At 37.8% G+C, this 15,745-nt stretch overlaps 1 protein-coding gene across 2 annotated transcripts; it reads right to left on the bottom strand.

The window, feature by feature from the left end:
• Positions 1-438: 438 nt before the first annotated feature.
• On the bottom strand, positions 439-2,434 carry LOC108650239 (aspartate aminotransferase, cytoplasmic). 2 transcript variants are annotated; one of them, XM_089260033.1, is made up of 7 exons: positions 2,288-2,434; positions 2,073-2,228; positions 1,836-1,971; positions 1,308-1,785; positions 1,084-1,249; positions 887-1,029; positions 439-825 (listed from the first exon to the last, which is right to left on the bottom strand). In XM_089260033.1, the coding sequence occupies exons 1-7, from the start codon at positions 2,326-2,328 to the stop codon at positions 653-655; spliced, it is 1,293 nt and encodes a 430-aa protein (XP_089116159.1). In that variant the 5' UTR covers positions 2,329-2,434; the 3' UTR covers positions 439-652. The 2 variants fall into 2 exon arrangements, with proteins under 2 accessions (XP_089116159.1, XP_017954847.1); XM_018099358.3 differs by having other exon boundaries at positions 1,836-2,017; positions 2,077-2,228.
• Positions 2,435-15,745: the final 13,311 nt, after the last annotated feature.

The raw sequence follows: 15,745 nt of genomic DNA, 5'->3' as shown, positions 1-15,745 counted from the left end.
ACAATGAAGACAACCAAAGCCACAGCAGCAGGAGTAATAGCAGCAGCAGCAGCAGGAGGAGGAGGAGGAGTAGCAGCAACGTTGCATACGCAATGAAAACATACTTGTTGTTGTTGTTTTGGGTGATGTATAAAGCAAACAAGACAGCGATTCGCTGCGGTCAGATGCGAACTGCTCGGCACCATAAACAAACCAAAATCGTAAGCAAATTTATCTGTTGCAGGCAATTGAATACATCTCAGATTGACAATCGCTTTGCCTGATTGATGATGACAGCCAGCAAGAAATGGAGCCTTCGAGCTGAGCAAACGTTTATCTTCATTGATTGGGCTCTGTTAGCTATGCCACGCTTAATATATACATTTTAAATTTATACTCACTTCATAAAACATAAAATTAACTTCAAATGAAATTAAGTAATTTTTGCAAAGAGATTTATCACTTTCATTTTCCATTGATTTTATTTTCATTTTATTGCCGAGCATTCATACCAAACGTAAAATTACAAAACGTGTTCGATCTTGCTCCCGATTGAAGCGGCTTTCACAAGAATGAATGGAGGACAGTCTTCATATACTAGCATAATATTTATAGTTCCGCCACATCAACACCTCACATTGATTTCTTTTTTTACATATTCCTTCTTCAGCTCTCACTCTTTGCATGATTTTTCCTTACGCTTCTTCGAATCGGAGCCCGTAACAACTTCATTTATCGACTTGGCCACATAATCTATATTCCTCGAGTTCAATCCGCAAACATTGATGCGACTGGAGCTGAGTAAATATATATGTTTATCCACGCGAAGTCTTTCGCATTGTTTCGCTGTGGAAACGGAAGAGTTTTTAGAGAGATTTTACTGCGGGCGTTACTTTTCTCTACTCACGAGTTAATCCTAGATATGCAAACATTCCATGGCCCTGTGTTATGTGATCCCAAGTGCCTGGTGTTTCCAACTCTACAAGTTTTTGCACCAAGTCCTTTCGCATTTTCTTCACACGATTTGTCATCATGATTAGAGTTTTCAGCCTAGATACGGAATAATGTTATAGTAATTCGATATTCTTTTCCAGTTTCATTTACCATTTTTTGCGATTGCTTTTGTTGCTGAGCACCTTGGCGATAATACGACTGCCGAAAGCGGGCGGATTTGAGTAGTTGACTCGAATCAGCTTGGTGAACTCCGAGGCGACAGCAGGCGCATATGATTTATTGTTCAACACGGCAATTAAATTGCCAACGCGCTCATCTGTTTACAGAAAAATGACACAGTTAATAAACTAAGCAAAGCGAGAGCCAACTCTTACCGTAGAGTCCCATGTTCTTGGAGAAGGATTGCGCGATCAGTGTTTCGTGGCCTTGTTTGATAAAGTATCTGATTCCCCAGGCATCGAGATCCGGATTGCCGCTAGAAAACCCTATGTATGCCGCATCAAAGAAGGGAAACAGATGACGCATCTTCACAACCTCCGAGATCTGTTGCCATTGCTTCATTGTGGGATCCAGGCCGGTGGGATTATGGCCCGAGGCTTGGAGCAGAACCACCGATCCCTCTGGCGCATTGCACAGTCCTGCCAAGAGCCTGGCAATGTCTAGTTTCTTCTTTTTCTGACTCCAGTAGGGATATTTTTTGAACTGCTTGAAGCCAGCCTGCCTGAGAATGTTGATGTGATTGCCGTACGTGGGATCTGACAGGAGACAGATGCGTTTCTTCAGGCATTGACACAAGAATTCCGAACCGATGCGCAGCGCGCCGGTGCCCGCAACAGTTTGAGCTGAAACAGTCTGAATGGAGAATGGAGAATATCATCAAATAAGTAAGCGTCTCGACTCACGCGTTTCTCTTTGATTGCCTTGCTGTCCTTGCCCAGCACCAGCTCGGTGGCCACCTTCGTATACTCGGCGTTGCCCAGTATGGGCAGATATTCATGATTCAGCTTCATGCTGTTGGCCACTTCTACCTGGCACTTTCTAACGATTGGCAACACGAATGGATGGTTCTCCTCGGTTCGATAGGCTGGCAGAGCAGAGACTGAGTTGCAGCAGCTGCAGCAATGGCCTCGGGAGTCAACTTACCCCCAATGCCCAAATTGACTTTGTTCTCGTGCGTGTCGAGTAGATAGAGATTTCGCAAGTGGAAAACCTCAACGGGCGGGATGAGCTTGGCGTCTGCAAAGGCCGACTTGTCCCTCGAGTCACCATGATCGCGATTTACAATTTTTAAAATACTGTGAGGAAACCCTTAAGAACTCAAATGATTTTCATTGCAGCTGAGCTGGGCTCTTACTCGGTTCTAGACGCTAGACAATTGCTTGCCAACTTTAGCATGATCAAGTATACCGAAACGTTAATTTAGATTTAAAAGGAGAAACAAATTTAAATGGGAAATTTAATTTACACAATAAAGAAAAAAACATTTCAACTGACATTTTAGCAAAAGATTATTTCCGAATATATTTACAACATAATTTAATAAAACAAATATTTCATATTTTAATTGTATGCAAATGACAAAATTACATTTTTAATGATTCTCATGTTTTAACCTAATAAAGATAACTTCAAATATTTTTCACATATTTTTAAAAGCTTTTAATAAAAACTTAAAACTAAAAGATTAACAAATAAAATAAATATTTAGTCAATAAAGAGAAATCTTTCATACTGTTACTTTTAGGTACATATTCAAAAATGTATTAAAAAAGTCAATTCAAAGCTTCAGTGTCTACACATATTCAATAATTTATTAAAACATCGCAAATTTCATTATATTTGCAGTTTGATTAAAGTAAAAATAAATAAATTCCTCAGGCTTTGCGTTCAATCACAGCCAACACGAAGCAGACAGTCGCAAATAAATCAATACAGAAAAATGTTTTATGCCAATAATACATCATATTTACAGGACCCACATGCGTGTGAGTGTGTGTGTGTGGCCCCGACTCGGCGCATATTTCAATATTTGCCGACAAGCATTTTTTGGTAATGTTTCAATTAACTTGAGCAAAAATATTTATGAACGGGAAGCACATGAAATTGTTTTGCAGGCATACAAAAAAAAAAAAAGCGTTAGGCAAACAGCGAGCATACAGCATTCAGGCCCACACACAAACACACACTGCCTCACTCACATACTCTTCGCAGCACAGCATAATTTGAGTCTATTTGGCTTGTAGCATACTTTTCTGCGCTACAGCAAAGACAACAACCACGCCTGAAAGCAATCAAGTGTCGCTGGAAACAAAACAAAGCGCGGCCAAAGAGCAAGCGGGACAGCCATAGTGTCGAGTCGGTGTGGTGAGAGGCGAGATTTTTGGACAGGGGAAATGGGAGTGTATGCGTAGCACACACGGCAAACCGGTAAATATTTATAATTGGGAGAGATTTCGAAATCGCTCACAACGGCAATTCAACAATGAATAAGAAAATATTGATTATTATATATACAAATATATATTATAAAAAAAAATACAAATTTATTGTGACACAACAATAGCTAGGCTGAAAAAATCATATATGTATAATAAAAGATATGAAATAAATTTAGCAAATAAAAAATAAATATACGTATATATACAAAATAAATATGAACTTCCTAAATAAAAAAAAAAAATATGTAAGTAAATAAATAAATAAATAAAAGAAAAAAATAAATAAAATAAAATAAAATCAAAAATTAATGTTAAGCCACTATTTCGAATAAATAAAAAAAATATATATATAATATGAAAATTAATCATAATTTTGAACGAAGTAAAATATATAAATAAAACCAAGACGAAGGCGTAAATAATAGTTATATATTGATTCCATATAAAATAAAGTATATTAAAAAAAAAAATAGAAAATAAATAAAAATAGTATGAACAAATATATATAATGATATGTATATAAATTAAAAATACGTATATACGTATATTGATATATTAGCAAAATTGAAAATGAAAACTGAAAACTTCAAAAGTTAAAAAAAATTACAATTGTCAAGAAAGAACTGTCCAGGGGTAGTAAAAATATATTTATAAATATTTATCATAGACTCTTGCGCCACCCAATTCTATTATAAGCCCAAATCAATTTGTTGAAATAATTCAGAAACTGTTGTATGGAACACAAGTGCACATATGTATATGTATGTATGTACATATATACGCATCAGATGCTCCTGCTGCGTCTGCGGCTGTGGCTGCTGCTGCTGCTGCTGCTGCTTCGTCCGTCCGACATCATCAACATCGACAGCATCCACAGCGACCAAAAATCAATGGACTGGAAAATATTTATGATGCCCACATATGGGCGACTAGGAGGGGACGGAGAGGACGGAGCGACGGAGCGGAAGGCGGCAGACAAGCAACTCCTGGGAGCCGCCTGGTGTGAAGTTGGCCAAAATGGCAAAAGTTGACATTTGGGTATGCAAAGTGCCGACTCGGAGAGGGTTTGCCTGACAATTAACAGGCATAAAAATAAGTTGCAACTGCCGTCGATGAATAAATTTTGCTGCAATGCATATACATATATATGCATATATATATATATGTATATTCTTTATTCTCTTTTTTAGTTTCGGGAAGGGGCTCTTCGCTCCATTTGAGGCGATGCCGCAAAAGCATTTGCCGCTTCAGTGGCCACCCAAAGGCATTTCAAATATAAATCGCAGCTAAAGAGCTGCCATTTTGTGTTTGGGTATTTGGTTTCAGTTTTCACTATGTGTTTTTTTTTTCTTCTTTGCTGACTCCCTCTCTCCTTCTCTCCATCACCCACTCCACTCGTTCGCTGTCTGCCTCCTTTTACTTTGCTCGTACTCCAGCTTCAGCTCGACAATTTTCTTCTTTTGATGTTGCCACTCGATGAATGTGTTGCCTTTTGTTCGAATTTATTGTCTATGGCTATAGCATCAGCAGGATGTGGGCGTGGCAGGTTCAACACACACACCCACACACACACCCACACACATAGCTCCTTGCAAAGTTTATCGATCTAGAAACCATTTGTGTGTGTTGTTTGCCTGGGCTGCATTTGTCTGCGTCTGCTCTCCCAAACAAAGAGTCCTGCTGTCTGTGGCCCGCCACTGATTTTCCTTATGCACCGCCCGCCTCATATATACGATTTTCAATAGTGCAGCAGCCCGGCTGAGTAATTATTTATGTTTGAGCAGACACAAAAATGCTGAAATGCCGCACAGAAATCTGCCAAATTTCATATCTGCTGTTTGCAATAAACAATCATTACGTGCTAAGCTCTTGCGAATATGATTTTAATTAAAGATACAGACACCTACACACATTCAATTGACGTCTAACTGATTCACTCACTCTCGAACAGCCAGCCCAGGTTGAGTAGCAACAATTGACACAGGACTCTCTATATATTTAATTGAATGAAATTCATAATTAAAGCGTGGCCGGCCGAGCAGGTGATGTGTGTGTCGCCAACGCAACAGTCAAAGCGTGTGATTAATAATTACTATTCCGTTATTATTTGCATGTACACACATACATATATATGTATTTACTTCAGTCAATATTCTGATGTGAATAATTTACTTATACATCACAGTATATATTTAGAAATTAATATATATTATCGAAAGATATTTATATTATTATATATATATATATATTCACATATTTCCATATATATTTAGTTCAGTATGTATGCAGTAATTAATACCTTTTTTGGTATTATATAAACAAATAGTATTTACTTCAGTATATATATATATATGAATTAATAGCCAATACCCAAAATTATATTTACATATTTATTTATTTGTATGTATGTATATAAACAGTTCAGTTCTGCTTTTGACATATTCCCCATACTCGAAGGCCCATCAAAATTAATCGTAATTAATTAAACAATATTTTATTTATGTTTATTAAATAATCGACTTAAAAGTTGTCTTTAAATTTTGATGAAAATCTATTTTAGTTTAGATATTTTAATGGCCTGTCTATCATTGTGATACATATATATATATGTAGCTACCGATACGTATTTATATACATATAAAATCATAGATTCAGCGAGTTATCAATTTACATGCAGCTCTCTATTCGCTTAAACATAAGTGTAGTCTAAAATTCAGGTAGGAATACAGTTAAAAATGCATTTTTTTTTTTTTTTTTGGTAAAAATATGTATTATTTTATTTAAACAGGCTTTCTACTACCTAGTTGGCAGCTTAACGAGTTGGACATAAAAATGCATTTTAAGGTAGGAAATGCTTTTAAATCAAATCGAGGTAAATAGAGCAATATTATTATAAATTAAATTAATTAAATTCGCGCTCAAGCCTTTCTATTAGTTCAGCTACATTTATATGTGCAAAAAATAAATAAATAAAAACAAAAAAATAAAAAAAATAAATAAATAAATAAAAATAAAAATGTTCATATATAATCAAAAGGAAATTCCGCACTAGACGTCTGCCGTGTGTTTTGTAAGCGCTTAGACTAAACCTTCACATAGCAGACGGCTTACAGCTCACAGCTCACAGTTTACAGCTCACAGTTTACAGGCCACATACCGCAGAGCTGAATCCAGCAGCTTTGAGTGTACTTTGACGCCTCATCTTGAGGCGCAAAATCAATAGCTAAAGCAAAAGCAAGAGCAAAGAGGAAAAGGAAAAGGAAAAGCAAAAGCAAAAGCTGAAGCTGAAGCCGATTCTGTAGCTAAGGCGAACCATCTAGATGAACCCGGGGCGAGCAGCCGACACAGTTCGATTATTTGGTATAACAAATTTGTTCAATCGCCTGTCAGACTCTTGAGATGAGCGAACCAATCTCCGACGAGACGCTGTTAATGCGCTGTCATTGAATTTTTAATTTAATTTCGCTGCGGGCAAACGCCACCCGGAATGCACAACAGCCGAACGCAAAGCAATTTCTTTTATTAAACATAAGGCGCCCTGATTTCGGCATACAAATCGTCTAATCAAAATCAAATTTCATTTGAATAGTGTTTGATGTCATCGACGTAAGCGCTAAGAACGTGACATCTTACCTCAGATTGCGGCCAGGTGATAATGAGGCCAGCCCATCAGGCCAACAGCCCAGCAGTCGAGCCCAGCCCAACCACAGCGAGCCCAAATGCCAGACGAGCGATTTAAAAGCTGTCGCAACCGCAGCGCCAAAAATTATGCTATTAAAATGTATTTTTTCAATTAGCCAACACGCTTTACCCGGCCCCCTCCTCACCCACACCCACTCTACCTCTTCAGCTCACTCCTTTTCATTTCTCTTTTATCATGCTGCTTGGCTTGGCTTTCGCAACCCTCTTTCATTGTTGTGCGCAGCCCTTTTTCGGCTCTTGTCTGTCAAAATGTTGTCGGCATTATTAAAAGGCACACGCTGCGTATACGCAATGTAATTTTACTGTGGATGTGCGCTCCTAATTAGACGACCAGACATATTTGCCCCACCGCCACGACCGCCAGCGCACCATCTAACATTCCAACCAGCCCGTCGCAAGACAACAACCATCAACAATGGCAAATGGCAGCGAGCAGCGAGCAGCGAATAGCAAAGAGCGAACAGCGAACAGCGAGCAGCGAAACGTTGCCGGCTTTATGTTAGCAAACAAATTTTAATTAAAAACCACAGCGCAGCATTGTAAAAAAGTGCCAAAAAGTAAAGTTCAACCGCAAAATGTTGCAAAATTATGCGGGCACCCGAAAAGTTTAATGGAATTTTGATTTGCTGCGCACAACACGAAACTGGAGCAGCCAAAAGGCGTCAACATTTGCATAAGCATTGATAATGATTCCTGCCGCTGTCGGATTGATAACGCCGCGCAATTTTGGCCTCAAATATATAGTTGACTGATGTGTGTGAGAGGTGGGAATGCCCTAGATATGGAAATCAACCAAATTTGCATATTTCCATTGAAAATAAGAAATATTATTAATATAATACAAAAATATTAAATTATTCTATATTAATAGGATTATACATATATTTTTAGATTTTGTAAACAAATTTTAGATATTTTGTTTAATTAAATTTATTTGAAAATAAATAAAATGAAATAATAATAAATAAAATAAAAAGAAAATAATATTAACAAAATATAAAAAATAAAATAAATAAAAATAAATAAAAATAATTAAAATAAAAAATAAATACATAGTTTTGATTTAATTTAAAGTTTCCATATGTTGACTATATTTAACTGGGTCCAAAAATAATAATAATTAAATAATGTTAGTAAATCAATTATGAGGCAAATTTATATACATAGCTCGTTCAATGTCTGCAAATAAGTCTCTTTTGCTCACACTCTGAGAGCAACGACTCTTTAGCGAGCTCGCTCTCGATCGGCCGGCAACCGATTCGTTCTTCATTTGCTTCTCTCTGGCTGTTCGCCGACCGTTTCATTGAGTGAGAGTGAGGCGGCATTTGTGTGTACATTGCAATGCATTGGTAAGTGTGCGAGTGTTGTCTTCGCTAAGCAAATCAGGAGCGTTGAGTGTGTGCATGTGTGGATGTGAAGGTAAAGATCATTGGCATTGCCCCTTGGCGTCAGCTCACTTTGACTCTCTTTCAGAGTAAATGAGTTGAATGTGTGCATGTGTGCATGTGTGTATGTGTAGGAGAAGAACGTTTGCAATAAAACTGGTGCCTATTCACTCTGACTCTCTCTCGCTCTCCTTCTCTCTCATTGTATTAAGGTCAATCGTGTCGCTCCCTCATCCATGTTTGTTAAATGAGCGTCACACAAATAGATCAACTGAATGCGATCAATAGAAAACAACAAGGAAGACTCTTGCTCAAAGCGAATTCGATTAAATATTATTTTCGTTTGATCTGCTAGATAAATATTTTTGTAAGCATATTTAAACACAATTAAGACCAAATAAAAAATAATATAATAATACAGACTTTATAAAAACTTTATATATTTTCTTTATACTTTCAAGTTGAATAATATAACATATAATAATTACATAATTATAAATAATAATTATATATTATATATAATAATTACACAATAATAAATAATAATTATATATTATATATAATAATTATTGAAATTTTAATTCATTAATCAAAATACAATACAAACATATAAATAGTATAACATTCTACATAAATAAATTTATATATTTGTATATCAAAGCTTAATTTCGACTTGAAAATAATTATGAGCATGATTAAAAGATATTCAAGAATTTAAATGCATATTTTTCAATGCACATTTAAGCAGAATTCAACTAAATGTCCACAAATTGCATAAACAAATATTTAAATTTAGTATTGTTGTCATTGTATAGTTAATTATTCAGAAAAAAAAATCCACACTAAATCATAAACAAAGCCAATGACAATTTTATATCCTTTTTTTCAAATTGAATGCGAAACGAAAATGCGCCTATCAGATCCAATAAAAAATTACGATGACTTAATATATGCTGACACTACAAATATATAACTCACTCAGCTAACATAATGTTTATACAATAAATGTGGTAAACTGCACAAAAAAATTAAATAAAATAAAATTAAAATAAAATAAAATAAATGAATAAAATAAAACAAAGTAGTATGCAATTATTTCTCTAATTAAATCGCATTTGGCAAGCCCGTGGCAGCAGATTATTAAATTTAAAACAAAATTCTGATAACATAAACATTTGGCTGTGCTTGCATGCATTTCGCTAAAAAGTTATTATCCAAAGGGCAAAAGTTAAATGCTCGGCGTCAAAAGCTACAACCTGTGTGTGTCCTGGCAACGTAATTGCGGGGTCTACAATGTGCACATATGCAGGACTCTCGGCAAATATGTGTGAGTGTGCGTGGGTGTGGGGCTGAACTTTGCTGGCTTCTTCAATTCTGGCACATGCACATGTGACTCTGCATAAAGACTTTAAAGATATGATAGGACTTTACATGCAGGAGACATGTGCGAACGTATGTGCATGTTGGAGCACTAATCCGAAACTTCATTAGGCCAAGTGGCTGTCGGCCAGTGGACTGCTGCTGGCTGGCAAAACTTTGCCGTCTAATAAATTGAAATATAAGTAACTGCCATGTGAGAGAGCTGGACCACAATTTTCATTTGTGTTAATAACGCCAACGGTCAGCTTTGATTGTGCATTTTGTGCCCAACAAGTTTTCGAGGTGGCTGGAAGGGGGTAGGGGGGGAGCGACCATTCTAACAGAAACTTTGACTGCAGCGCCAGTGAAGAAGAAGAAGAAGAAGAAGGAGAAGGAGATGAGGCAGTGGCCTGCGGATGGAGCCGAGGAAGCTCTATTACGCAGCGTCTTGGCGACGGTGATGCCACTCGAAAACCACTTGGGCAATTAGAGCTAAAAGTTTGCGCCTGGGCCCAGCAGCTATGACAACTTTCGTCAGGCTCCGGAGAGTTGAACTTTTTTCTCTTCTCTACACAAAATGTTTTCTCTCTTTTTCACTTTTTTTGTGTGCTTGCTCCCAACTGCGGTAATTGCGTGCGTATTGTTGAACATAAAATCGGAAATGTGGGAGTTGGGGATGCGAACAGGACTTAGAATCGAGTCTATGCAGCCTTACGGTGCGCCCCAAAAGCAATTACCGAACCGTCGGCACTGCCAGCAGTAACTAACTGCAGTATGCAGCTCAAATGCACTGAACCAGGGGCATCAATCAAAGCGATTTGTCTGCTGGATAGCCACTGGGCGGGGCTATTGGGGTTGGACACGATGTGGTGATGGGGCGATGTGGCGATGGGAGCGGGGCAGCAAGATCGAGTGCCAAAAATGTGAAACGTAATGCGTTGCAATCAGTCAGGACTTGACGACGCTTGAGTGCATATTCATGACTGACCCCTGGCATCGGCTACACTCGGAATAACTGAGGTGCGATTCGAATATTTCATGAAACCGAAAATATGTGCAAAATAAACGAAATCCAAAGAGTTTCCTGCACAGAGTCACGCACCTCGCAGAGTGAACTTACCTGCAGCCGATAGTTGGGCCAAAGTCAGCTCGCATTTTTCTCAGTTTAGTCAGCCGGCTGAGCCAATGTGGCGTATGATTGCTTTGATTTCCAATAAGTTGCACAGGCATCGCATTAACTTAACGCATTGCCAGCACAGCTTGTGGTTTGCGGGCAGTTCAATATATGTATGTATGTGCGTATATATAAAATGCATGCATATCATAAAGTGAGGGAGTATATCGAGCTCAAATTTAATATCCTCAACAATAACATTGTATGCAAGCCAGCGTACAGCTCTCTGTATTGCATCAAATGAAAACAATGAGGCAAAACACGGCATGGGACAATAGTGTGGAGGGCGGGGGGTGGTATAAAAAACGTGTAGTAAACTCCAACTGAGATGCAAAAAGTGACTGAGAGGGAGTGGGAGAGGGAGAGAGTTGCGGTGGGGCGCAGCTGCTGGCTGAAGGCAGACAGACGAGGCGTGGTAGGCGGAGCAAGCGAAGTGAAGCTGCGTCAAGCCACCAGATTATGACAACAATAAAAAGACGGTGAGCGGATAAGATCAAGAGATGAAACTCCAAAGTTGAGAAGCAGATATGGTATATATGGGAAAAATAAAGGAATACACATAAGAAGAAAAACTATCAATGTTTGCTTCAGCAATTGAAATTAATAAAGAAAAAGTAACAATTAAAATATCTACAATATAATTGGCAAATGCAAACTTACCAATCAACCCTCGCTGGCAGCAGATTCTGTTATTAACGTTAATGCCAACATACAAAGAAGTTGGAAGGCAGCAGCAGGAGACGGCAGCCACTGCAACACTTCAAAGCTGCCATAGTCTTCTCTAACAACAACAACAACAACAACTAGAACTATGAACATGCAATGAGTGAGATGAAAAGATAAGCAAAGATTGCGAAAATTGTGTTTTTCTATGGAAAGCGGTAGCTGAGGGTGTCCAAAGCAGTCAGCGCCAAAGCCAACACAAAACAAAAAAGAAAATAGGAAAATACAAAAAAAAATTGTTTCAATTCTTAGAGCGGAACCATGCTCGAACAGCACAAGCTCCAAAGCTGAGCAGAGGGATAGGGCTGGAGAGGGTGAGAGGTTAGAGTGGTTGAGCCTGGGTCCATTTGGAGCAACCCTTTCACAAGTGCTCAATGCTACTCAATTTCCGTTACACGCCAATGCGCGTGTAAGCAGCATGTAAATACGAGAGGCGGCCGATAGATGCCAGAGTTATGAGATGCAATCGTTGTGCGTGGCAACGGGTAAACGAAGGGGCTTGGGGGAAAGAGAGGGGGATTGAGCTGGAATTGGGATTCGTGTTTGCGGGCAGCATAAATCAAAATCAAATTTGAGTGCTGTTTAGTCAAGTGGCTGCAAGGCGAGCGGAAACAGTGCCAGAAGTGACCAATAAGTGGGTCAGCCAGTCAGCACAAATCAGAGCCCAAAAAACTATTGTGCTGACTATTCCCAATCAAAGAGTGGGCGAGAGAGGGAGAGAGAGCGAAGGGCGGGGAGGGCAGGCAGAGCAAAGAGTGAAACAGAAAAGCGACCACTGATTGGGTTGCTCAAGACAATTAAAAGCCATCAAAATTCAACAGTTTACCATTAAAGAAATGCGATAATAGGAACAATGATTGCCAAGCGGAGCGAGCGAGCGGCGAGTGGCTGTGCCGTGCCGTGCGTGAGCCAGCAGAAAATCGTGACAAGGCGTGAGGCGTGACAATTAAAAGTCACGCAGGGGACAGAGAAATTGTAAAAATATACAATTAATTGAAATTAATTAGAGGCAAAAATATTACTTGTAAATTTATTATATTTAATTTCATCATAATTAATTAACTTACCTATTTAAAAATATAAAAATTAAAATTGTAAGAAACAGCTTATGTAGAAATGAAATATAATAAATTTTAAAATTAAATAAACATTTTTATAATAATAATAGTTTTTATAATTTAATTTAATTAACTATAATAACTGTAAATAAATATACAATACAAACCAACGGAAAATTAATAATATAAATGTTATAATTGTATACAAAATAATAAAAAAAAATAAAATAAAAATAAAAAAATTATATAAATAATGTAAAAAAAAAAATAAAAATAAAAAATAAAATAAATAACAACATTTCAAGCTTATCTAAGAAATCAAATCTACTCACAAATGTAATTGATGAAAGCCCAAAAAAGTTCAAAATATTTGATGTGCTGCTGAAAAATAAAAAAATAATAATAATAAATAATATATAAAATAAATTTCAACGAGCCTTAAGTATTACTGAGAAACACCTTTATATAATGACATTTATTTTAATCAGAACTGAGTTTTTGTTGAAGAGATATAACATCTAAAATTCAGAAAATTATTATATATTATTATATTTATAACCAAACAAATATTACAGATTTTTAATAATTTAATTGTTATATATTATTATATTTATAGCCAAACAAATATTACAGATTTTTCATAATTCTTTAATTTAAATTTAGCACGTCTGCAACTTATTTGATCAGCATATTTATTCAAATTGGATTTCTTGCTTAAGGGTTAAAGCTTTTCAAAAATATCATAAATATATATACAATATTGGAAACCAAATTAAAATAGAATTTTTAATATTACCTAAAAAAAGACAAATTGAAGTCTTTACATTTACAGTGTCATGAGCAACATTTATATAGAGCTATGTATATTTGTTATGTTTATCTCTGACTCCAATCGAATTTAATATAAAATCCACCTTCCCCTCACGCGCCCATCTCTAGCTGATGGCTTCATTAAAATCGTTTTGTTTACGCGGAAAACAATTTGCATTTTATTGGCCGCACCAAAGGCTGTTCAGTCCGGGCAGAAAGGCCAGAAGTGATAGCAGCAATCAATGAAGGATAGACAGACAGACATACAGACAGACACAAATAGACAGAGAGAAAGAGTAAGAAAGAGAGATAAGGATAGACAAGCAGATTGTGTGCCACGATGGAGGCCAAGAGATTTGCATTACAAAGTTACGAGATGCTCAATGAAAATCACTTTTGTCGGCTTTTTTGAGGGTGCGTCCAGCAAATCAAAACGTTTTAGATTAAAAGTGCCCACTCATTGGGGTAGGCGAAACTCCTTCAGCAACTCCTTCTCTCGCTCTGCGATATTTACTGTTATTTCAGCTATAAATATGTATAGTTCAAAGTGTATTAAAGTTGTGTTTCAGCTGGCACAAAAAATAGAAAAGAAAAAAAAAAGAAAAAAACATTAAAAGTTTGTTCAGAAAAGCCAACTTCCCTGATTGCAGCTTGGACAAAACATTGAGACAGCGACAAAAAGCAAGAGAGAGAGAGAAAGAGAGAAAAAGAGGGTGGGAGAGCATGAGAGAGTGACTGATATAGCGGTTGTGTGGGTGAAACCCATTTGAATTTCATTTTCGTATGCAAATTTTCAATAGGTTTTTATGCTGTTCGTTTGGTCTGCTCGGAAAACGGAAACTAAGCCACAGAAATATGCAAGTGAATGGCTGTTGCCGCTCAGCCGCAGCTTTGGCCATTTGTGCACACGCTTTGCCTTGACTTTGGCATGGCAGCGACTCCGCTCCGCGCGCCCCTGGCCGACGACTGTTGTATCGCTCCTTAGTCGGTTACGAAACAATTGAAACAAGTTTGCAATCAGTGCACAAAGTTTTTACCACCCAACCACCCCTCGCCCTCGCCGCAGCAGCAGCAACACAATAGAGCGAAACAGCAACACAAAACGGGCAAACAACAGGCAACAGACACTACAAAGATACAAAAAAAAAAAAAAGAAAAAAAAAACAAGCGAGCAAATTGTGCGGCTGCTTTGGCTTACCCAGACCCAGCTCACTCTCTCTCTCTCTCAATCTCACTTCCTCTCTCTCTCTCTCTCTCTTTGTCGGTCAGCGTGTTTGACTGTAAACAAATCGAGACGCGCCTAAAAGTATGCAACAAAGGCGCACAGCACAGCAGAGCGAGCCAAAGAAGCCGCAAAAGTCGCTTTAAAATACCCTTTAAGACCAGCTAGGCCACACCTGAGCCGCACCTGAGCTATGAATACCCTAATTAAGTAGAGCCACACAGGCATTCAATAGCAAACAGCAAAACGCTCAAGCAAGCGCCTGTGAGCATTCGTTTGCTGTCGAGCCTGATCCAAAATCTATAAATCAAAAAGGCAAACAAAAGTCAATTTCTGCTTGTTTCTTCTTCTTCTGCTTGAGCCAGTTGAACAGCGACAATCAGCGTAAACAAACTGGCGACAAAGTGGGCCAAGCCATGCCAGGCTAAGCTCTCAAATTGAAACTTCAGTTTGTTATTTAAGTTTGTCGAATGCCGCACAACAAAGCCGATAAATGGATGCCTGATTGATTTGCCACCCACACACCAACACACAAACAAACACAGAGTGATTTGTCAACAAATTTAATGTTTTTTAATTACGCTTCATTAGGAAACACAATGGAGCATTGCGTACTCATAAATATTTAGCATAATGAGTGTGGCATGAAATGAAATTGAAAATGACAGCATCGAGAATTGAATCGAGGCGTGTGATTGATTGTCCTCTGGCAGCTGCAGTGCCACTGGCTACACGTTCTCCCGTTGCCGTTGTCGTTGTCGACACCATAAATGTCGACTTGTGTCACAGTCACACCTACACACACACACACACACAGACACGCACACAGACAACGAAAGAGACAAGCGTATGGCGTATGGTGGGATTTTTTCTGGCAAAACATGACGTATGAAAGTCGTAACAAAACACTTTGATTGATGATTGAAATGGCCAAGCGTATT

This window comes from Drosophila navojoa, chromosome 4, assembly GCF_054131105.1.
Source record: "Drosophila navojoa isolate 15081-1374.11 chromosome 4, UAZ_NAV_1.0, whole genome shotgun sequence".
Classification (NCBI taxonomy): Eukaryota; Metazoa; Arthropoda; class Insecta; order Diptera; family Drosophilidae; genus Drosophila; species Drosophila navojoa.
Note: the sequence above shows the minus strand (reverse complement) of the source record. Positions and strands in the feature narration are given on the sequence as shown.